This window comes from Salmo salar, chromosome 12 (assembly GCF_965601325.2).
Source record: "Salmo salar chromosome 12, fSalSal1, whole genome shotgun sequence".
Lineage (NCBI taxonomy): Eukaryota > Metazoa > Chordata > Actinopteri > Salmoniformes > Salmonidae > Salmo > Salmo salar.
The window spans coordinates 40,647,279-40,672,618 of NC_138302.1; the positions used below are offsets into that span (position 1 = coordinate 40,647,279).

At 43.0% G+C, this 25,340-nt stretch overlaps 1 protein-coding gene across 3 annotated transcripts in view; it reads right to left on the reverse strand.

Annotated features, from left to right (window-relative positions):
* Positions 1–6,952: 6,952 nt before the first annotated feature.
* Positions 6,953–25,340, reverse strand: part of sult6b1 (sulfotransferase family, cytosolic, 6b, member 1) — a 50,960-nt gene continuing 32,572 nt past the window's right edge. For all 3 annotated transcript variants that reach the window (XM_014131575.3, XM_014131573.3, XM_082958908.1), the window contains 3 exons: positions 21,232–21,326; positions 18,350–18,506; positions 6,953–7,549 (listed from right to left, as the gene is read on the reverse strand). In XM_014131575.3, the coding sequence (XP_013987050.1) occupies positions 7,422–7,549; positions 18,350–18,506; positions 21,232–21,326 (380 nt within the window). In that variant the 3' untranslated portion in view covers positions 6,953–7,421. The remainder of the gene's footprint in view (positions 7,550–18,349; positions 18,507–21,231; positions 21,327–25,340) is intronic.

The following is a 25,340-nucleotide window of genomic DNA, read 5'->3' on the forward strand; positions in this document are numbered from 1 at the left end:
AGATAAAAACCTAGCAAAGCCAGAGGTACTAAGAAAATTCTTAAGTACCCTCAGCTGATCCCTTCCAGGAGATCAGTACGTTGCACCTAACATCTTTAATTCCCTTCCCAGCTACCAGATATACATCTGTTGTCACTATTGATATTGTCCTGCGCTGTACTGTTTCAAAATAAGAAAACCAGAAAAATAGTTGTCAAAACATTTTTGTTTACAAAAACAAATAACTGAAATAATCCAACAGTCTCTGATTATGCATTTCTGTAAAATGGAGTTCCTTTGGCTGATCCTGACACTCTGCGCCCTGGTCAAAACCAACCCAGCAGACGTAATCATGAACGGACCCCCTATGGGAATCGTTCTCTGCGACGTTCCAGGACTCCTCATAACTAACTGCAGAGTACACACGCAGAGGGTGTGTGTCCGCCTAGATGCAGAGAATGTGTACCGCCAACACATTCCACCTGCGGCGCATTTGAGTTGGGCCGGGGCTGACTGGACCAGCCAGGCAATTAAGCATGCCCAGCTAGACACTGCCCATATGTTGGCCCAACTCCAAAAGTTCACAGTAACCCAGTCAGAACTAGCCGAGCCCAGGCGAGAGAAACGATTCGTCGGGGCACCACTATCGATAGGGGCAGCCGTAGGGTCACTATTTGCCCTAGGTACCACTGCTGTCAACGCAGTCAGTCTAGCCACAGTCAAGAGGAATGTTAGGGAGATTACTGAAGAGATGCCACTTATCCAGCAGCAGAGGAAGGCACAGGCCCTCAGGTTGCAACATGTGGGAAAGTCTCTCCAGGACACTATTCTGGTGGTCAACACACACGCTACTCTCCTGAACAAAACTATCCTGTCTGAAGGAAAGCTAGCAGAGGTCATGAACCATGACTATGCCCATGTCCAATTGGTTCGATTGTTACTGGAGGATTTTCTCCGTGAAGTTAGCTCTTCCATGGACCACTTGGCCATGAATAGAATCCCCTCATATCTAGTGCCCCTCTCAATGGTGCACGATATATTGACCTCAGCCACTTCAACCACGATAAGGCCGTTACAGTCACATTTGGCCTATAGTCTGGGGTCGGCCATCCCAATACACATTGATGTTGATCGTAATGAAGTGGGTTTTCTACTAACGCTGCCGGTTGTTGAACTGGAGAATATCTATAGATTGAAAATGGTTTTCAATGTAGGATTTTGGCGCGACAGTACCCACGTAAAGATTGCCATGCCCCCAGTTGTTGCTTAGCAGGAAAACAACCCAGATTTCTATCTCACCCCTAACCTGTTAATGTGTACTCTAACCAAAGATGTCCACTACCTCTGTCCTAGCAAACCGTTTGTCAGGGATGACACTGAGCGTCTTTGTGTTATTAAAGCTATCACCAGCGAAGAACGCTGTAGAGCCAAACTAACAGCCAGGGATGGGGCCACCACCACACAAGTGGAGGTGGTAGGGAACCGATGGTTGGTCAACACACCGTTCGCGTCCGCCACTATGACTTACGAACGCCATGACTCCATCACCCAATTGAACCTCCCCAACCAGACTGTTTTTGTTAACTTCTCTAGGGTAGGGGGCAGTATTTTGACGCCCGGATGAAAGGCGTGCCCAAATTAAACTGCCTGCTACTCAGGCTCAGAAGGTAGGATATGCATATTATTACATTATATTTGGATAGAAAACACTCTGAAGCTTCTAAAACCGTTTGAATGATGTCTGTGAGTATAACATAACTCATATGGCAGGCAAGAACCTGAGAAAAATCCAACCAGGAAGTGTGGAAATCTGAGGTTTGTAGTTTTTCAAGTGATTGCCTATACAGTATACATCACCCTAGACATGACATTAGAGACAATGCCATGATAGAGTCATTTAGCCAAGACCTTGGACATATATAGAACATAGTCCATATTAGATGATTAAAGTGCGATAGACACATTTTGTATACTTTCATGTTTCTATTCCAATTTTTCGTTTCATATCCTTTGACACTTAGGAAGCAGTAGAGCCAAAACGCTGCTCGTTTGGGGAGGAAATGTAATGATGTATTGATGTATTGCCTGAGTGTTTTTAACGTGCGTTATTAACGTCTGCCAAGTTACTGCCTAGGTCCACCAGCCGGGATAACCGGATGACGGGCCGGAACACAGAGCCCCTGCCGGATCTCCCAGGTCCCAGGTCCATTCTGGTGGTGATCCGCAGCTTGCGGAAATCCTACCAGGGTGAACCACCAAGGGGGGGGGGGGGAACAAGGAAGAAGACAAATAAATATTTTTCTACGCACACTATGGATGAGTAGCCGTGTCTAAGCGGGTGAACTCAAGCTGGAACACCTGGCCTACACTCCCCATCGAATCGTGGTATCTACGCTGTTTCATTCCTACGCTGTGAGCTCTGAGCTACAGAGCTGTCTGTCCTCAGAAGACCCCTATCAGAGCAAGGGCGAGGAATCAGACCACTAAGCCAAAAGAACACTGACATCGTGAGGACAACCAGAGAGTTGCGCCAGAGAAGTGCGTCATTGAGAAGCCTAAACGACCCACGCGGAGCTTCCCATCTGAGACCTCCAACACGTAATTACATCATTATATTCTGACCCATAAGAGCGGCAGTTCGGAGCAAGGCTAGGGTTAAAATAAGCATAGCTGACGAATGCACCCAAATGTATATTTCTCTCGTGTACTTTCTCTTTTTCTCTCTTTTAAATCCCCATTTTGGGTAACACGCGCCATAGTGTGTTGGCCCGTTATACTAAGTCCTAATCAATAGCCTAGACTGTGTTTTGTGTATCTTTTATCATCATTTTAGCTTTCTAGTAAATAAATAATCAACTAAGATTGGTGTGGTACGAACTCATTGGTGGGACCCGGGTCCGTGCAGATTCCCGGATTATGCGACGTTCAGAATGAGACTGTAGAGGAAATTGATTAATTGGCGACTGTTGTAATATCGATATTCTGATATTCTTTGAGTTAATTTTGGAAATAGAAACTCAATAAAACTAATGAGTTAATAATTGCTTGATTCATTTAATCACGCAATTAGAAACCTATAATCATTCGATGAGCAACAGTCGTCACATTAACTAATACAACGTCACGACACAGGCAACCAGGCAGGCAGGAGAGGAGTGTTGTCAGTAGTTGCCAAAGCCACAAAGTCAAAATTGTCTATATCATAAAAATGAGGCTCTGTAGCAGTCTGTAGCTAGTGACTGACAATTGACTGTGACTGACAAGTGAATCTACTTGTTGCAGCAAGTGTTGGGGTTACCATGTGTAATCTCAGGGACAGGGTTGTATTCACTAGACATAGAGGCACACGGGCAGAAATTGGGGGGGAAGTACTATGTCAACTTGTCCAATAAGAAAACCCTGCTTTTTTTTGTTGCAAAACATTTATAGGTTTTTCTATGATGTGAACTAATTCATTGTCACGTCCTGACCAGTATAAGGGTTATTTGTTATTGTAGTTTGGTCAGGACGTGGCAGAGGGTATTTTGTTTATGTGGTTCGGGGTGGTGTTTTATGTAGTAGGGTGTTTGATTTATTATTTCCGGGTTTTTGGGGTTATGTTCTAGGTTTGTATTTCTTTGTGGTCTCTAGTCTTTTGTATTTCTTTGTCTCGTTTATTGGGGTTGGACTCTCAATTGGAGGCAGGTGTTTTCTAGTTGCCTCTGATTGAGAGTCCTATATATGGGTATGTGTTTGGTTAAGTGTTTGTGGGAGATTGTTTCTTGTTTTGCCTGTGTGAGAATGACAAGACTGTTTTGTTGTTCGTGAGTTCTTCGTTTTTGTTATTTTGGTGTTCTCTTTATTTAAAAATAAATACATGATGAGCATCCACATTCCTGCTGCGTTTTGGTCCTCTATTCCCGACGACAACCGTTACATTAATATATCTATGCCATATTTTTTTTATGGAAACATTGGTGGGGCAAACTCAATCAAAAAAGCGAATATACATCGAAACCACTACACTACACACTGAATGCACCATAATTGTAATGTGTGTGCTGGGAGTCGGGAAGCAAGTTCAAGGAGTGAATAATTGAATAAATTCATGAAATAATATACAACACAAGAAACACGAACAACGCACAGACATGAAACTGAAACAGAAACAATAACGCCTGGGGAAGAAACCAAAGGGAGTGACATAAAAAGGGCAGATAATCAAGGAGGTGATGGAGTCCAGGTGAGTGTCATTAGGCGCTTAGGTGCGTGACACTGTGTGCAATAATCAGCAGCCTGGTGACCTAGAGGCCGGAGAGGGAGCACACGTGACAGTACCCCCTCACAACGCAGACCAAAATGACGATCCCGGGGATCAGGAGCGGACCGGTCCCCTCTGGTGAGGCGCGGGAATCTGTCAATCCAGCTGAGGCGTGGGAGCAAGGCAACCCAGAGTGCCGGAGAGAGAACATAGGTGACAGTACCCCCCTCCCCGGCATGCGGGTCCAGCCGCAGGACGCCAACCAAAGGGACTATCCCGGGGATCAGGTGCGAACCGGTCATCTCCGCTGAGGCGCATAAACCCGATGAACTGGCTGAGGTGTGAAAGCCTGATGAGCCGGCTGAGACCTCCCCAGTTGCTTCGGCCGAGGCACGGGAGCCTGTTCACCCAGTTGAGGCATGTGAGCCTATCGAACCCGCTGAGGCATGGGAGCCTGTCGAGTCAGCTGAGGCATGGGAGCCTGTCGATCCCGCTAAGGCATGGAAACCTGTTTAGCCAGCCGAGGCAGGGGAACCCGTCAAACCCGCCGAGGCATGGGAACCCGTCGAACCCGCCGAGGCATGGGAACCTGTCAAGCCAACTGAGGCATGAGAGTGTGACGAAACCGTCTGAGGCTTTCCTGGTAGCTGTGGTACTGACACCCGGATCCGACATTACCTCCAACACAAAAACAAAAAAACACTCCCTACTGTTTCCCTTTGGTGAGGCGTTATTCTGTAACGTGTGCGCTGGGTGTCGGTAAGCAAGTTCAGGGAGTGAATAATTTAATAAATGAACGAAACATAATACGAAACAAGAAACACAAACAACGCACAGACATGATAGTGAATCAGAAACAATAACGCCTGGGGAAGGAACCAAAGGGAGTGACATAAAAAGGGCAGATAATCAAGGAGGTGATGGAGTCCAGGTGTGTGTCATTAGGCTCTAATGCGCATGACGCTGTGCACAATAATCAGCAGCCTGGTGACCTAGAGGCCGGAGAGGGAGCACACGTGACAGTAATAACCAACCCCATAATGAGTTTTGAGCAACACACACAAATGTTATAACATTTGAGCTATGATCAGTTTATAGGCTACTTCCCTCTTATTGCATGGAAAACCATGGTAGTTGAGCATACTTTTGTAGAGTAAAGTTTATTTGACTTCAGAATCAATTTCATCATCAGTCTACAGCATTGCTAATCACAGTGCCATCCGTTTTGTCACCAAAGCCCCATATACCGCCCACCACTGCGACCTGTATGCTGTCGTCGGCTGGCCCTCGCTACATATTTGTCGCCAGACCCACTGGCTCCAGGTCATCTACAAGTCTTTGCTAGGTAAAGCTCCACCTTATCTCAGCTCACTGGTCACCATAACAAAACCCACCCGTTGCACGCGCTCCAGCAGGTATATCCCACTGGTCATCCCCAAAGCCAACACCTCTTTGGCCGCCTATCCTTCCAGTTCTCTGCTGCCAATGACTGGAACGAATTGCAAAAATTGCTGAAGTTGGAGACTTATATCTCCCTCACAAACTTTAAGCATCAGCTATCTGAGCAGCTTACCGATCGCTGCAGCTGTACACATCCCATCTGTAAATAGGCCATCAAACTACCTACCTCATCCCCATATTGTTTTTATTTACATTTTTGCTCTTTTGCACACCAGTATTTCTACTTGCACATCATCATCTGCACATCTATCTCGCCAGTGTTAATTTGATAACTTGTAATTACTTCGCTACTATGGCCTATTTATTGCCTTACATCCTTATGCCATTTGCACACACTGTATATAGACTTTTTCTATTGTGTTATTGACTGTACGTTTGTTTATTCCATGTGTTGTTTGTGTCGCACTGCTTTGCTTTATCTTGGCCAGGTCGCAGTTGTAAATGACAACTTGTTCCCAACTGGCCTACCTGGTTATATAAAGGTGAAATAAAAAAATTAAATAAAAAATATCATAAACAAGCACTCTTTTCATGAAATAATACAAGTTGGGCATAAACTAATATTTTACAGCCTCTCAAACCTGATTCTGTGGTCCATTCTTCATCGTTGTCACAGTCCTCAAGCTCACTGTCCTCACTACCAGAGGGTATGATCCTAACTGCTCGATTAGGCTCCTTTCACCCATAGAATGTCCCTGTGTCCATTGCCTGTGAATGTCAGGGGATATGTTGGCACATTTCTTTTTACATCAAATTACATGTCTTTCATTGAGCATGATACTGAATTGCCCTGAAAAGTAGCCTAACTGCACAACGTTGCACTGAGGCAGTTGTAAACGAAACCCTGTTCTCAACTGGCCTACCTGGTTAAATAAAGGTGAAATATATATTTTTTAAGAGTGTTGGGATGCAGTGCATACATGTTCTTAGTGTAATCTTGCATTAACAAGATTCTCTGGTTAAGAATAAAGCAACAGTCTATAAAGCTAGTCCCTTCTTTCATCCATTGCATAGCTCCAGTTCCATTGTGTTATTACAGTCTGAAGTCAAACAAGCTAAATCAACATTTATGGAGACAGACATACTTTCTGTAACACCCAACAAACTTAAGTTATGCTTTATTCCAAAACTAACTAACTTATTATGAAATTCATATCAATTTACTATTCATATTCTGGTAAAAATAGAAGAAAAACACTACAAATGCTGCTGGAAAATGTGGTTGGTTATACTGTTTATGTTATTCTTCGACAACACAGACCTCAAAACAAATCAGGGGGAGAAAAATATATTTATTCAAAGAGAACAAATCATAGTTGTTATGCTGGAAAGTGGATGGTTGATGTTCATTCTTCCCTGTTCTTGTTGTTTCTCCATTGAACAAAGAGACAGGATGTAGTTTATACCAAAACCTAGCCTGTGGTTAACCAATTAGAATTCATTGTAGTAAAACTGGCCAAATACAAAGAATCCCGTTTCGGGCTTCAATGTGTAGATAGTTTGGACCAATGAAAATTTGCCACATGTAGCTATGAGTCCAAACTGGAACCCCTACACAGATTCTAAACAGATGTTGAACTGAAAAACAAGTAGTTGCATTGATCTTTAGTTCTCTGCGTTGTAAATGTATCTTTGAGTATTCTTACAGAAGGTTTAGGCCTACTGTAGACATGAGCAACATTTTTCTATTTCAATCTTTTGAAAATGCTTATTTTGCATTGGATCTGGAAATTTCAGCTCCCTACTTGCAGTAAATATCATATTTTAACTTAGCCCCCAGTTTCGTGTGAGCCAGGTGCTTCTCAAACTCCTTGTCCATCTGTTTACTTTGGGCTTCACTTAGATGGTTCTTCCAATCTCCAACTTCACCTAGGCAGAAAAGCAAGCGGGACAAATCAAAGGCGAAGATCAACTTTTTGGACCTGTGAAAACATCAACAACTGACATCACCAAAATCCTTGTATATTCATTTTGAAATGTTTTACAAAGTCTTTACTACAACCCTTTTCAGTTGTTGTTTGTTTTGGGTGGTTTCAGTTTCCTCTTCACCAATTGAAAGGTTTCCTTGATATTACTAAGGGTGTCCCAAAGGGGTCAATTTTGGGCCTGTACTTTTGACTTTTCTATAAATACAAACAACATTGGTTGGTCTGTAGGTAATTGTAACTTCCACTTGTATGCAGATTATTCGGTTGTGCATTCTGTTGACAAGGCTGGCTTGGAGCTACAATCTGCCTTTTTTGCTTTGCAGAAAGCCCTTGTTGAACTGAAATTGGTAAAACTAAATATATGTTATTTTCCAAAAAGCTCTGATGGTTTATGCATTTGTACATCAGATGGTGCCAGGGGCGGAAATCCCGGGGGGGACGGGGGGGACACAACCCCCCCATCCTGGGAAAAATATGATTTGTCCCGCCCAATATATCACTGAAACATAACTATGTAATTTAAATAATATTAATAATACGCAATGAAAGCAATTGTGCTGATTATAGACACTTAATAGCGCGTTTTTAAGTTTCAAAAGATTGAGACCCCCCACCCTTTGCCTCACAATGGTTTGATCCACTGCCAGTTCCTTAGTTGGCAAGGTAACAGAGGGGTCGTGTCTACTGACTGAAAGGCACTCAATGAACGTAACTGACGTGAGGTTAATCCAGTCAATCGCGCACACACACTAGCTGAATATGCAGAGCTAGCGCGCAAATATTAACTATTAAGCTAGCTAGTACCTATTCCATTTATGTGGCCTCGTCAAAGATGGAATCTTTGCTATCGTCAATTTATTCCAAGATCAGCATGCAGATGATGTAAATTAGTGCTTCAAAGTCCCTGTGATAAAGGTTAGCGATAAACTGAAGTCCAAACTGAACAGAACTACACTCTCTTCTACCATTGTCTTAAATATATTTAATGGTCTCGGTACAAAAGCTAAATTGTCGCAAGGGAACTTTTATTTATTTTATTTCACCTTTATTTAACCCGGGTAGCAAAGATTATAGCAAACACCACTGAAACGGAATTGGTGCTCGCTAGCTTTGCAAATTCAGCTATTGTTGGAAGCCAGCCAATATGAAACAAACTATTAAAATTACAAAAGGTTGCAGCATATGTTGTGTAAATGGTGAACTCATACAGCTGTCAACTCTTGTCATTTTAATCCGTTTCACATTTGCTAGCTACCTTTTAGATCGAAGCCCAAATAGAATGATAAAAGATAAGATGATAGAAGCCCATCTCCTACTGTAAATAACCTACACACTGTGTGTGTGTGTAGCCAGCCAGGTAGAAAAATGGCAGAAAAATAAAAGACGGACATCAGAGTATTTTTCAGTACACCAAAACGCAAAGTAAGAACCCTAGTAGCCTAATATCTCAAAGACTAGTTGATAAAATGTTCATAAGAAAGAAATGAAATTCTAATGTAAATGTTTCACAATGATGTCATTAGGCAGAGCAGGCAACAGATGGCACACAGACAGCAGAGTTGGGGACAGATATGCAGGGACAGACTGGCAAAGACAGGGAGTCGCAGGTAAGTTTGTTGAGTCTTTGTTCTCAATTTTTTTTACTTGTAAAATAGGAACATAATTGGAAAATGCCATGGATACCCCCACTCTCAACTTAAACTGGTGACTGAACTAAGATTTGTTAACGGCAATGGTATTGCTGTTGTGATTAGTTGTGTAGTTTTGGGTACCGGTAGTTAGGAGTACGGCAAACACCTTATTTCTTTGGTTCCTCAATATACATTTACCATATTACAATGTAGGCTATGTGTTACAGCACTACTTTTGGTGTCCCCCTCAGGAATTGCTCTTGAGAAAATGTCATGTAATTGTCCCCTCCAAAGTTGATATCAGATTTTCGCCCCTGGATGGTGCCCACATTTATTGTGTTCCCGCTTATAAATATCTGGGTATCTGGATTGACGAGAAGCTATCTATCAGAAAGCATATTGATGAATTAGTAAAAAAGTTAAGAATTAAAATGGGCTTCCTTTATAGGAGTAGGTCAAGCCTTTCATTAAAAAGCAGAAAACAAAATCATTCAGTCAACATTCACATGGTCCCGTGTGGCTCTATTGGTATAGCATGCCAGGGTTGTGGGTTCGATTCCTACGGAGGACCAGTATGAAGATGTATGCACTCATTACTTTAAATTGCTCTGGGTAAGATTAAATAAAATGTAAAATGCTGGTTATAGATTATGGTGATATCGTGCAGCGACCACTGTATTGGACGCAATTTATCATAACGCACTACGCGTTTTTACAAGTGACAGGTTCCCCCACTTTTGTTGAATATAAAAAAATAAGATTTTTTTCTATTTTCATAATATTTGTACTATGTACTTGAGCTTGTCTCCTCAAAAGTGAGTACACCTCAGCAATATATAACTCTCTTTCCCAGAAAGGTGAGTTCCAGTCCTTTCTAGAAATATGTAGCATTACTAGTAATTGTTTTTGGCCATCTCATCAAAAATAATTACTTTTGGGTACGAGTATTTAGGCGGAAATCATACAAGCTAGCAGACCCGGTCTCAGTGAATTCTAATTTGGAGATCCCTTTGATCTTCACTGAGTTATAGTGTACTCTGTGTATACCAAACATTAGGAACATCCAAATACTTTTGGGTATGTCTATTTAGGCCGAAATCTACATTTTTTTTAGTATCATTCAAGAGATTAACCGGTCAATTGCAACTTACATTGTCTCAATACAAGGTGATTTTTTTTGTCATACCATTAATATGCGCTAAAATCACCCGCACTGCTAATCTCAAATGCAACCACTTTTGGCCACCATATTAATGCTCACAAAAGTGTTACATTTTAGTCCTGGATGATGCCAACATTTTTCAAGACTATTTGGTGGGTATTATCTTTGGTATAAACTAAACCTACTATTTGAGCAGACTAAGCAAAGACTTAACTATTGAACAATCATTCTGTACAACTGAATTTAAGTATTTGCTTGTTTACCACAGATAATTTACTTTAGCAATTTACTCTACACATTTTATGAGTGGAAGCTCATGTTGGTGTACTTATTTTCTCATTTCCAATTAATGTAATCCATGAAGAACTAATACAGTACTGTCATTTCTTATTTAAAAAAATATATATCTCTGAACTGCCAACATCTAAAATTGGTATCTAAATCAAGCCAATCATGATTGAGTTAATATATTCTATGTTTTCATTCAATTATAGTTTAATCAAGGTATTTTAAGTGACAAATTATATTCTAATGTGTCACATTTAAATTTTAATCCTGTTGACATTTAACTTCTATGGGCTACGTGGGACGCTAGCGTCCCACCTGCGGGACACAGCCAGTGAAATATCAGGGCGGCAAATTCAAAAACAACAAAATGTCATAATTCAACTTTCTCAAACATACAACTATTTTAGACCATTTTAAAGATACACTTTTCCTTGATGTAACCACATTGTCCGATTTCAAAAAGGCTTTACAGCGAAAGCAAAACATTAGATTATGTTAGGAGAGTACATAGACAAAAATAATCACACAGCCATTTTCCAAGCAAGGACATGTGTCAATAAAACCCAAAACACAGCTAAATGAAGCACTAACCTTTGACGATCTTCATCAGATGACACTCGTAGGACATTATGTTACACAATACATGTATGTGTTGTTTGATAAAGTTCATATTTAGATCCAAAAACAGCATTTTACATTGGCGCGTGATGTTCAGAAAATGTATTCCCACCAAAACGTTGACAAAATATATAACAATTATTTTAAGAATTATAGATAGACTACCCCTGGATGCAACCGCTGTGTCAGATTTTAAAATAGCTTTATGGAGATAGCACATTTTCAATATTCTGAGTACATAGCTCAGCCATCACAGTGAGCTATACAGACACCCGCCAAGTTCGGGGCAACCTAAACTCAGAATTAGTATTAGAAATATTCTCTTACCTTTGCTGATCTTCGTCAGAATGCACTCCCAGGACTGCTACTTCCACAAGAAATTTTGTTTTTGTTCTAAATAATCCATATTTATGTCCAAATACTTCCGTTTTGTTTGTGCGTACAGATCACTTATCCAAAGGCATAACGCGCGAGCGCGGTACCAGAGACGAAAAGTCAAAATGTTCCATTACCATACTTAGAAGCATGTCAAACGCTGTTTAAAATCAATCTTTATGGTATTTTTAACGTAAAATTGCGATAATATTCCAACCGGACAATAGCGTATTCATTCAAGGAGAAAAAGAAGGAACAGCGTGCTCGCGTGACTGCGCATATCCAATCCCTTTGTTGCCAGGCAGACCACTCAGTAACTGAGCTCCTATACTCTGCCCAGTGACAGGAGAATGCTCAAACCACTTTCTGAAGGCTTTAGACAGCCAATGGAAGCCTTAGGAAGTGCAACGTAACCCCACGGATACTGTAGTTTCGAAAGGGACTAGAAAGAAGAACTACAATTCTCAGATCCTCCACTTCCTGGTTGACTTTTTCTCAGGTTTTTGCCTGCCATATGAGTTCTGTTATACTCACAGACACCATTCAAACAGTTTTAGAAACTTCAGAGTGTTTTCTATCCAAATCTACTAATAATATGCATATTCTAGTTTCTGGGCCAGAGTCGTAACCTGTTTAAATTGAGTACGTTTTTCATCTGTCCGTGAAAATACTGCCCCCTAGCCCAGACAGGTTAAGATTAAACGTTTGTATGAATGTTTAATCCTATACTCTTACAATAAACCGTTTAGATCAATTACCTGCCTTGCAATTTCCAATGTTACTTATAGGTTGATATATCATTGGCGAGGACACATGCCAAATCTTTTTCCTGTAGTCCACAATCATCTCCTTTGTCTTGATCACATTGAGGGAGAGGTTGTTGTCCTGGCACCACACGGCCAGGTCTCTGACCACCTCCCTATAGGCTGTCTCGTCGTTGTCGGTGATCAGGCCTACCACTGTTGTGTCGTCTGCAAACTTAATGATGTTGTTGGAGCTGTGCCTGGCCATGCAGTCGTGGGTGAACAGGGAGTACAGGAGGGGACTGAGCACGCACGCCTGAGGGGCCCCTGTGTTGAGAATCAGCGTGGCGGACGTGTTGTTACCTACCCTTACCACCTGGGAGGCGGCCCGTCAGGAAGTCCAGGATCCAGTTGCAGAGGGAGGTGTTTCGTCTAAGGTCCTTAGCTTAGTGATGAGCTTTGAGGGCACTACGGTGTTGAATGCTGAGCTGTAGTCAATGAATAGCATTCTCACATAGGTGTTCCTTTTGTCTAGGTGAGAAAGGGCAGTGTGGAATGCAATCGAGATTGTAGGATTTGTTAGAGTGGTATGCAAATTGGAGTGGGTCTAGGGTTTCTGGGATAATGATGTTGATGTGAGCCATGACCAGCCTTTCAAAGCACTTCATGGCTACAGATGTGAGTGCTACGGGTCAGTAGTCATTTAGGCAGGTTACCTTAGTTTTCTTGGGCACAGGCACTATGGTGGTCTGCATAAAACATGTTGGTATTACAGACTCGGACAGGGAGAGGTTGAAAATGTCAATGAAGACACTTGCCAGTTGGTCAGCACATGCTCGCAGTACACGTCCTGGTAATCCATCTGGCCCAGCGGCCTTGTGAATGTTGACCTGTTTAAAGGTCTTACTCACATCGGCTACACAGTCTTCCAGAACAGCTGGTGCTCTCATGCATGGTTCAGTGTTATTTGCCTCTAAGCGAGCATAGAAGTAGTTTAGCTCGTCTGGTAGGCTCGTGTCACTTGACAGCTCTCGGCTGTGCTTCCCTTTGTAGTCTGTAATGGTTTACAAGCCCTGCCACATCTGACAAGCGTCAGAGCCGGTGTGGTGCGATTCGATCTTAGTCCTGTATTGATGCTTTGCCTGTTTGATGGTTCGTTGGAGGGCATAGCGGGATTTCTTATAAGCTTCCGGGTCCCGCTCCTTGAAAGCGGCAGCTCTAGCCTTTAGCTCAGTGCGGATGTTGCCGGTACTCCATGGCTTCTGGTTGGGGTATGTTTGTATGGTCTCTGTGGGGACGACGCCATCGATGCAGTTATTGATGAAGCCAATGATTCCTCCTCAATGTCATCGGAGAAATCCCGGAACATATTCCAGTCTGTGCTAGCAAAACAGTCCTGTAGCTTAGCATCTGCTTAATCTAACCACTTTTTTTATTGATATAGTCACTGTTTCTTCCTGCTTTATTTTTGTTTTGTAAGCTGGAATCAGGAGGATGGAATTATGGTCAGATTGGCCAAATGGAGGGCGATGGAGAGCTTTGTATGGATCTCTGTGTGTTGAGTAAAGGTGGTCCAGAGTTTTTTTCCCTCTGGTTGCACATTTAACATGCTGATAGAAATTTGGTAAAAAGGATTTAAGTTTCGCTGCATTAAAGTCACCGACTACTAGGAGCGCCGCCTCTGGGTGAGAGTTTTCTTGTTTGCTTATGGCAGAATGCAGCTCATTCAATGCTGTCTTAGTCCCAGCCTCCGTCTGTGGTGGTATGTAAACCGCTACAAAAAAATACAGATGAAATCTCTCTAGGTACATAGTGTTGCCTACAGCTTATCGTGAGATACTCTACCTCAGGCGAGCAACAGCTCGAGACTCCTTAGATATCTTGCACCAGCTTTTATTTTGAAAAATACATAGTCTGCCGCCCCTTGTCTTACAAGATGCCGCTGTTTTATCCTGCTGGGACAGCGTATTACCAGCCAGATGTATTTTGATAGCGTCATCGTTCAGCCACGACTCCGTGAAGCATAAGATATTACAGTTTTGAATGTCCCGTTGGTAGTTTAATCTTCCGCGTAGGTCAACGATTTTATTCTCCAAAGATTGCACGTTTGCTAGCAGAATGGAAAGAAGTGGGGGTTTATTCGATCGCCTACGACTTGTACAATCATGTGTGTTAAGTGAATTTGAAGGACAAAATCTGCCTGGGTCAATAGTTCAACAAGGCAACAGTAAATGTTGTCTAAGCAAATTGAGACATCGCGTGACAAATTAATATAGTTTGTTGTGTTTCACCACAAATTACCCATTATATTGACCTGATACTCCAGTGGCTGCTCTAACAATGAAAATAAATATATTCAGAAATGGAATTCAGTTAGCCTGAGTGCCAGTCTCTTTAGATAATCCACTCCCTGTACTCCATGTCGTGTCAATGAGACTGGCCTTTCTGCCATCTTCAAATATGAACATTTTGTCATTGGGTGTGCTCCTAAATTCATTCTGGAGTATCAGAGTACGTTCAGAGTGCGCTCTGGGCATTCATAAATTCAGAGCATTGTCAGATTGTCAGTTCTTAAATTCAGTGCATTTCACTCTCAGAGCGTTCAGAGCGCACACTGGACGCTCTGTCTGAGGAGTTGGGTTTGTTCTGAATGGCAGCCAAGCCCCAAGCTAACTGGCTAAACACAAATGAGAGAACACCTCACTTTTACTATTTTACTCGCCCTAGAAGAGCTGGCTAGACTTTTGTCATGTTATCTAGAGCGTTAGTGACTGTATATGTGCTGCCACAATTGAATTACGTTTTTTTGCAGACGTTTACTAATACCTGTCAAATTCAATGGGTGTTGCGCATTCGTAAATTCATATTTTTTCTGCTCTCTGGCACACTCTGAAATCAGAGTAGATAGCCAAAGTGAATTTATGAACGCACCCGTTAATGAACAGAGCATTGATCACCCTCACAGCTATCCTCCAATCAAGGATTATGCAAATGTTGGAAACGTTTTTTGTTTGTCCAGTTTTTCAAAAGTTGCTAGCTCACGTCTAAATTCTTAAATACATACTGCATTTCCAACTACTAATCGCCTTAATTTTGATTTTAAGCCTCAAAGTACAACAACTTTCCTAGCTAACTGTAACGGCCGTCGGAAGAGAGAGTAGACCAAGGTGCAGCGGAGTTAGTGTTCATCTTCAGGAATTTATTAACCGTAAGAACACTATACAAAAACAAGAAAACCAACAGCACTATCAGGTGCAAACACGAACGAGACAGAAAACAATCACCCACAAAACCCAAAGGAAAAATAGGCTACTTATGTGTGACTCCCAATCAGCAACAACGAACTTCTGTGCCTGATTGGGAGCCACACACGGACCAAAACAAAGAAATATAAAACATAGAAAAATGAACATAGAACGCCCACCCAATGTAACACCCTGGCCTAACCAAAATAAAGAACAAAAAACCCCTCTCTATAGCCAGGGCGTTACAGTACCCCCCCAAAGGTGCGGACTCCGGCCGCAAAACCTGACTGAAGGGGAGGGTCCGGGTGGGCCTTCCTACGGCGGTGGCTCGGGTGCGGGACGTGGACCCCGCTCCACCCTTGCCTTCGACCACTTAGGTGGCACCCCTAGCTGCGCCGGGGGACTGGTGGGCGTCCCTGGCTGCGCCCGGCTGGCGGGCGACCCTGGCGGCTCCGGGCTGGCGGGCGGCTCCGGGCTGGCGGGCGGCTCCGGCAGCTCCGGGCTGGCGGGCGGCTCCGGCGGCTCCGGGCTGGCAGGCGGCTCTGGCCCAGGATTCACCAGGCTGGGGAGACATAAAGGAGGCCTGGCCCTGGGCGCAGGCACAGGACTCACCAGGCTGGGGAGACATGAAGGAGGCCTGGCCCTGGGCGCAGGCACAGGACTCACCAGGCTGGCGGGCGGCTCTGGCGGCTCCGGACAGGCGGGCGGCTCTGGCGGCTCCGGACTGGCGGGCGGCTCTGGCGGCTCCGGACTGGCGGGCGGCTCTGGCGGCTCCGGACTGGCGGGCGGCTCTGGCGGCTCCGGACTGGCGAGACCCACTGGAGGCTTGGTCCTAGGAGGAGGCACAGGACGGACCAGGATGGGGAGACCCACTGGAGGCCTGGTCCTAGGAGGAGGCACAGGACGGACCAGGATGGGGAGACCCACTGGAGGCCTGGTCCTAGGAGGAGGCACAGGACGGACCAGGATGTGGAGACCCACTGGAGGCCTGGACCGAGGAGGAGGGACAGGATAAACCGGGCAGTGGGGGAGCACTGGAGTTCTGGTACTTAGGCTATTTACCCACACTCCAGGCTGAATGCCCACTTTGGCCCGGCACGGGCGGAGAGCAGGTATTGGGCGAACTGGACCCTCCCAGTGCCCCGGAGACACAGTGCGCAGAGCCGGTGCAGGATAACCTGGACCGAAAAGGCGCACTGGAGACCAGACGCGCTGAGCCGGCACAATCCGTCCTGGCTCGATGCCTGCACTCGCATGGCACTTGCGGGGGGCTGGCCTATAGCGCACCGGGCTATGCACGCGCACTGGAGACACCGTGCGCTTCACAGCATAACACGGTGCCTTACCAGTACCACGCTGCCTGCCGTAAGCACGGGGAGTTGGCCCAGAATTCCTTCCTGGTTCCGCCACACTCCCCGTGTGCCCCCCCCAAAAAATGTTTTGGGGCAGCCTCTCGTGCCTTGGTCCTTTTTTGGTAGGTGATTCTGTAACGGCCGTCGGAAGAGAGAGTAGACCAAGGTGCAGCGGAGTTAGTGTTCATCTTCAGGAATTTATTAACTGTAAGAACACTATACAAAAACAAGAAAACCAACAGCCAAACAGTACTGTCAGGTGCAAACACGAACGAGACAGAAAACAATCACCCACAAAACCCAAAGGAAAAATAGGCTACTTATGTGTGACTCCCAATCAGCAACAACGAACTTCAGCTGTGCCTGATTGGGAGCCACACACGGACCAAAACGATGAAATACAAAACATATAAAAATGAACATAGAACGCCCACCCAATGTAACACCCTGGCCTAACCAAAATAAAGAACAAAAAAAAACTCTCTATGGCCAGGGTGTTACACTAACAGATAAATGTCTGTTTTTGTCTTTGTTATAAATTCTAATTCTATTTTCGAGGCGCCACATGTTGTCATGGAAAATATTAATGGTATTTTCAACAACCAATGAGCAACTCTGCTGTAAATCCATCAGATATTGAACATTGAGATTGCCTAAAGGCCAATCTCTTTGGCAATAACAAGGAGTGGCAAAGAGTGGAATTTTAGCTAAAGAGACTGGTACTCAGACTAGATGGCAGTCAGGAGGCAAGATCAGGTGGGACCATTCTAGGCAATAATGCTGCAATATGTAACTTTTCGGGCGACCCAACACAATGCACATAATGGGAGTTATCGATCTGTCATTCTCATTGAAAATAAGTGTAAGAAGCGGTAGATCTTTTCTATTTGCGCTATTTCTATACATCCGGTTCTTACATTTAGTTTTTGTGTCTTTTACTTTGTTTTTTACACCAGCTTCAAAAATATGAAAATACAATATTTAAGGTTATGGAAAAGATATTTCACAGCGGTTCAGATGGTAAAATGATTATATGCACAATGACGGCTTGTTTTGTCACATAAACTGAAATTAGGTAAACTATTAGAATTTTAGCAACCAGAAAATGGCGGAGCGATTTGACATCCTCATTGACCTCCCTACAAAAACACCAACTCTTCACTGGTGTGATTCAGTAAATTAATTCAGTAAATTACGCACCGAGACCTATCCACAATCCCCTACCAGATTTCATCGTGGGGGACAATAATGAGAGGAGTAAAGTTTTTGTTTTACAACATTAACAACATTTTGTGAATACAATTTATTATAATTATTATGAACTTACCTTTTCGGAAAAACACATTGCCATGTTTTCCATGGGTGTTCTTGGAACTGTCCTTCATAGCATTGAAGGTGCTCTGCCCTGCAATTGTCTGAACTTGCTCTTCAGTCAATGGGAAACCAAAGAACTTGGATATCTGCTGCACCCCCTGACCTAGATTCTGAAGAATAAACAGAGTGGAGTTTAAACTTGTACATCCAACTTTGTGCATTCCACAACTCTCAAAAAAGCCAGGAGGACATCAATATGATGTAAGACAATGATAAAAGTGAATGTTAATGACATATAAATGTACATTACTCACATAATTAGGGTTGTAAAACTCCCAGTAATTTACCACATCGGAAATGTTGGTAATTAAAATCCTTAGTGTCGATTGATGCACCCATGAGTCAATATAATTAACATAATACAAAAAACATCTTATATATCTATGTTTTTCTATCTGTGTCTAGTAATTAGACCATGTGGTTCAAGAGAGCCTAATTAATGAAAAAAAAAGTAATTTACAATTATCTCTGGAACTCTTCCAACTATTGACTTCTCACAACTGCCACCAGTTGGGCCCCAAAACATTTACAACAAAGATATATTGGCATAGAAAAATTAAATATAAAGGATATTTCATGCTGAAACCCTCATGGTAAACAACAACAGTATTCAGTAAATTGATTTGTTATATTTAGGATTATGTTATACAGCTTTGTGAATCAATTATTTTATATTAAAAACATTTTATTGTATTATTTTATATTAAAAACATGTTATGAAAACTCTAAAAAATTCTGGTAGTTTACTGGTACATTTCAAAAGTTAGGCCTAATATTTTCACGTCTACACCCGCTCCCCCTCTCTGGCGCTTGACGTGGCCTGTTTACTAATCACTGGCTCTGATTACCATCATTACGCACACCTGGCACCATCGTTACGCGCACCTGGGCCTCATCATGAGACACACCTGGACTCCATCACTTCACTGATTACCTCCCCTATATCTGTCACTCCCTTAATTCCCTTCCCCAGGCAGTATTAGTTATGTGTTTCATGTCCTGACACTATTCTTGTTTTGTATCGAGCCAGCACACCAGTCCGTTCAGCAGGCCGCCCAAGTCAGCGATGCCCGTTTGTCTCTCCCGGACAAATATGACGGAACCCCATCTGAATGCAGTGGCTACCTACTCCAGTGCTCCCTCTATTTTGCACACCAGATGGGAATTCCCATCACCGAGAGGTCCAAGGTTGCTATGGTTATTTCTCTGCTGACTGGGCGGACGTGGGCTACGGCAGTCTGGGAGAGAGGAGGCGCTGGCTTCGTATGAGGGGTTCATGGCTCTGTTCAGAGATATCTTTGACCATCCACGGGAGGACAGAGAGGGGAGTGAGCACCTATTTCAACTACGGCAGGATGATCAGACTGCCGAGTACGCGCTCACCTTCAGGACAGTAGCAGCATTCAGCAGATGGAATGAGCCGGCGCTCCATATGCTATTCAGAAGAGGACTGCGTGAGGAGGTCCAGATGAACTGGCATGTAGAGATGACAGCCTCTCCTTGGACGCACTCATCACGATGGCCATCCATCTGGACAACCTACTTCGGGAGCGTTGGTACCCTCATTGCTTCTCTCCCTCCCTCAGCGACGACTCTGTAGCAGAGCCTGAACCGATGGAGGTGAAGGTCACATGCCTCCCCGCGGCTGAGTGAAGCACACAGAAACTGCTGGGGCTCTGTCCCTATTGATGTCAAGGAGGCCCCCAATTTCAGCAGTGTCCGTTACATCCCAACTCGGGATTCACAAGAGCAGAGGGATAGTCACGTGATCTTCCACCTCCTGGGGAAGGTGTGAGTATCCAATCTTCATCATTTTCTGCCAAACCCTTTTCAGTGGTGATCACACTTGCTGGCTGTCCCTCATGTACTGTTTCTACAGTGCTAGTGGATTCCAGTGCCGCGGGGAACTTTATTGACCAGACTGTTGCATCCTTTCTGAACATCACCTCATACACGCTCTCCTCTCCGTTTCCCGTCCAAGCCCTTGATAAATTGGCCACTAGGATCTGGAACCATCACACACAACCCGCCCTCACCGTAGAGTCCATTAATCTGGAAAACATTCCCTTCATTAGTGCATCAGTTCACAAGATCATCCTTGGCCTACCATGGCTCCAACGCCATAACCCCACCATCTCATGGTCAAGGATGAGAATCACGGACTGGGCAACCGCATGCTGGAGGACTTACTTTCCCGTCCCCTCTCGAGTCGTAGCCCCTGTGGTCTGGGATGTAGATGTGGACATTCTCCAGGCTCTGGAGAGGAAACCCGCACCCACTTCCCATGGGGATAAGGGATCGGTTGCTGACCTGGGCACACACAGCTGTCATCACTGGACATCCAGAGATTCAGTCTCTCTATTGGTGGCCCACCTTGGCGCAGGATGTTATTCGCTAAGTCAACTCCTGTTCTGTCTGTGCCCAAACTAAATCCCCCCCAGCACACTCCAGCAGGGAAACTCCTGCCCCTTCCCATGCCTCAGTGTCCCTGATCTCATCTATCCATTGATTTTGTCACTGATCTCCGCTCCTCTGACAGTTTCACCACCATTTTGGTGGTTGTGGATAGATTCTCCAAATCCTGTCATTTTATCCCTCTCTCTGGTCTCCCTACTGCTCTCCAGGTCGCTGAGGCACTGTTCCAGCAGGTCTTTCGGCACTATGGCCTTATGGAGGACATCGTCTCTGACCGTGGCCTCCAATTCACATCACAGGTATGGAGAGTCTTCATGTTTATTGTATTAAACTCACCCCCTTCACTTGCTTCTCGACTCCCAGCGTCTCCGTTACAAATATTCACTATTTTTGCAACCCTATACATAATATGGGTTTTACCTCCTTCATTTGCTCATAAGTGACCATCAATATGTTAGGATTGTCCATTAGTTTCTCCCAGGCGAGGGCATGGTCGAAGTAAGAGCCCCAAGCCACTGTAAAAAAAGAAACAAATACCACCATAAGGTGAATTCATTCATGTGACTGTACATAATGTTTTTGTAGTGTGCTGTATTGTACCATAACTATAGTGTGATTATCCATTTGTTAGTGCGATACTGTGGAAATAATTTCATTTTCATTAATTGCGTTTATCTGACATCAGTGAAGACTTCTGTAAATGTGCCAGACGTAGCCAGCTAAAAAAAAAACAACAACATTTAAACCGGCATAATAAACATTACACAGAGCAGCTCAAAGGTTTAAAATCTGAAATGTCTGTGAACATTGTGCTGATTGTCCTTCAGCCACACTCTGGGTTCAAATACATGTGTATTTAGATATTAGTATTTTTGTGGTAAAACTAATCACTTCTATTTCAAAGTATTTAAAAAATAATTTCCTATAACTACTTTTTAAAACCTGTCTGCCAACAGCTAGTTTTCAGTTTTCTCCTAGCCACTCAGACCAGTCCTAGCTAAATTTGTGAGAAATATTTCCCAAACATTCTATGAATGTATGAAAATGTGAAAATGCTCACTTGTCAGAAAATGTAAAAACAAAAATGCATCATTCTTCCTGGGGGTGTATATGAACAAGATTTCATTTTGCTGAAACACTGTCAGTTCCACTTTAATTGTTACACAAGTGATTTGATATTGTTATAAAAACGGCTTCATTGAGCTTAAGCCGGAGTTGGAATGTGAAGCTAACTGAAGCTAGCTAGCTTTAGAAAATCCCAAATAGATATAGCTAGTTTTGTAGTATACGCCTCAGCACTCAATGTTATTCATGTGTTTGTTGAAGCAAGACCACTTTAGAACTCTTACATACTCTTATTAGGTGTACTTGCAAAGCAAAGCACAATTCTAGATTTCTTACATGCTCATACTGTTATTTGATTTTAGTCAGCTTTAGAGCTAAACAATTTACGCAATTAACAAAAAACTAACCATGTGTCCAGATTGCCCCAACTCGGATTGCTTGAGTTTTTTTTATAGCATTCATACTTTAACTACACTGAAAAATGTATAGTGTTGGTCCTATGTTTCATGTGTTTACATCCCGGTTTGTGAGCATTTCTCCTTTACCAAAAGAATCCATCCACCTGACAGATGGGGCATATCAAGAAGCTGATTAAACAGCATGATCATTACACAGGTGCATCTTGTGCTGGGGACAATAAAAGGCCACTCTAAAATGTGCAGTTTTGTCAAACACAATATATTGCCACAGATGTCTCAAGTTGAGGCAGTGTGCAATTGGCATGCTGACTGCAGGAATGTCCACCAGAACTGTTGCTAGAGAATGTAATATTCATTAGAGGCGGCTTATGAATAAGCTGTCATTTGAAAGAATTTTGCAGTATGTCCAACACGCCACAACCACAGACCAAGGGTATGGCGTCGTGTGGGTGAGCAGTTTGCTGATGTCAACGTTGTGAACAGAGTGCCCCATGGTGGGGTTATGGTATGAGCAGGCATAACCTTTTGCATCTAGGCGTTCCGCTAGCGGGACCCCGTTCCGCCAGCGGGACCCCTAGCCAACAGCCAATGGGATCGCATGGCGCGAAATACAAAAACAACTAAAATACCACAATTCAATTTTCTCAAACAATCAACTATTTTACACCATTTTAAAGATAAGACTCTCGTTAACCTGTTGGGGCTAGGGGGCAGTATTTGCACGGCCGGATAAAAAACGTACCCGATTTAATCTGGTTACTACTCCTGCCCAGTAACTAGAATATGCATATAATTATTGGCTTTGGATAGAAAACACCCTAAAGTTTCTAAAACTGTTTGAATGGTGTCTGTGAGTATAACAGAACTCATTTGGCAGGCCAAGACCTGAGAAGATTCCTTACAGGAAGTGGCCTGTCTGACCATTTCTTGCCCTCTTTGATCATCTCTAACAAATACAGGGGATCTCTGGCATGACATGACACTTCCTACGGCTCCCATGGGCTCTCAGAAGGCGGGAAAAAGCTGAACGATGTAATTCCATCCCCAGGCTGAAACACATTAGCGCGTTTGGCAAGTGCTCTATCAGAGGGCCATTAGACTGAGGCTCGTGCATGAGGGGATAGCATGCTTTTACTTTCACTCTCTTTGTAATAAAAAAAACGATTTCCCGGTCGGAATATTATCGCTTTTTTACGAGAAAAATGGCATAAAAATTGATTTTAAACATCGGTTGACATGCTTCGAAGTACGGTAATGGAATATTTAGAAATGTTTTGTCACGAAATGCGCCGTGCTCGTAACCCTTATTTACCCTTTCGGATAGTGTCTTGAACGCACGAACAAAACGCCGCTATTTGGATATAACAGTGGATTATTTGGGACCAAACCAACATTTGTTATTGAAGTAGAAGTCCTGGGAGTGCATTCTGACGAAGACAGCAAAGGTAATAACATTTTTCTTACAGTAAATCTGACTTTGGTGAATGCTAAACTTGCTGGGTGTCTAAATAGCTAGCCCTGTGATGCCGGGCTATCTACTTAGAATATTGCAAAATGTGCTTTCACCGAAAAGCTATTTTAAAATCGGACATATCGAGTGCATAGAGGAGTTCTGTATCTATAATTCTTAAAATAATTGTTGGTTTTTGTGAACGTTTATCGTGAGTAATTTAGTAAATTCACCGGCAGTGTTCGGTCGGAATGCTAGTCACATGCTAGTCACATGCTAATGTAAAAAGCTGGTTTTTGATATAAATATGAACTTGATTGAACAAAACATGCATGTATTGTATAACATAATGTCCTAGGGTTGTCATCTGATGAAGATCATCAAAGGTTAGTGCTGCATTTAGCTGTGGTTTGGGTTTCTGTGACATTATATGCTAGCTTGAAAAATGGGTGTCTGATTATTTCTTGCTGGGTACTCTGCAGACATAATCTAATGTTTTGCTTTCGTTGTAAAGCCTTTTTGAAATCGGACAGTGTGGTTAGATTAACGAGAGTCTTGTCTTTAAAATGGTGTAAAATAGTCATATGTTTGAAAAATTGAAGTTTTTGCATTTTTGAGGTATTTGAATATCGCGCCACGGGATTACACTGGCTGTTGAGTAGGTGGGACGCTTGCATCCCACCTAGCCCAGAGAGGTTAATCTAACCACATTGTCCGATTTCAAAAAGGCTTTACAGCGAAAGCAAAACATTAGATTATGTTAGGAGAGTACATACCAAAATAACCACACAGCCATTTTCCAAGCAAGCATATATGTCAATAAAACCCAAAACACAGCTAAATGAAGCACTAACCTTTGATCTTCATCAGATGACACTCCTAGGACATTATGTTATACTATACATGTATGTTTTGTTCAATCAAGTTCATATTTATATCCAAAAACAGCTTTTTACATTGGTGCGTAATGGTCAGAAAATGTATTCCCACCAAAAAATGCCGGTGAATTTACAAAAATACTCATTATAAACGTTGACAAAATACAGAACAATTATTTTAAGAATTATAGATGCAGAAGTCTTTTATGCAATCGCGGTGTCAGATTTTAAAATAGCTTTTCAGCAAAAGCACATTTTTCAATATTCTGAGTACATAGCTTGCCATCACGGCGAGCTATTTAGACACCTGCCAAGTTTGGGGCAAACTAAACTCAGAATTAGTATTAAATATTGTATTACCTTTGCTGATCTTTGTCAGAATGCACTCCCAGGACTGCTACTTCCACAAGAAATGTGTTTTTTGTTCGAAATAATCCATAGTTATGTCCAAATACCTCCGTTTTGTTCATGCGTTCAGGTCACAATCCAAAGGGTAACGTGCGAGCGCAATTCGAGACACAAAAAGTCAAAATTTTCCATTACCGTACTTAGAAGCATGTGAAACGCTGTTTAAAATCAATTTTTATGGTATTTTTAACGTAAAATTGTGATAATATTCCAACCGGACAATAGTGTATTCATTCAAGGAGGAAAAGGAAAAAACAGCGTGCTCGCGGGAACGCGCATATCCAATCTCTTTGTCCTCAGGCAGACCAC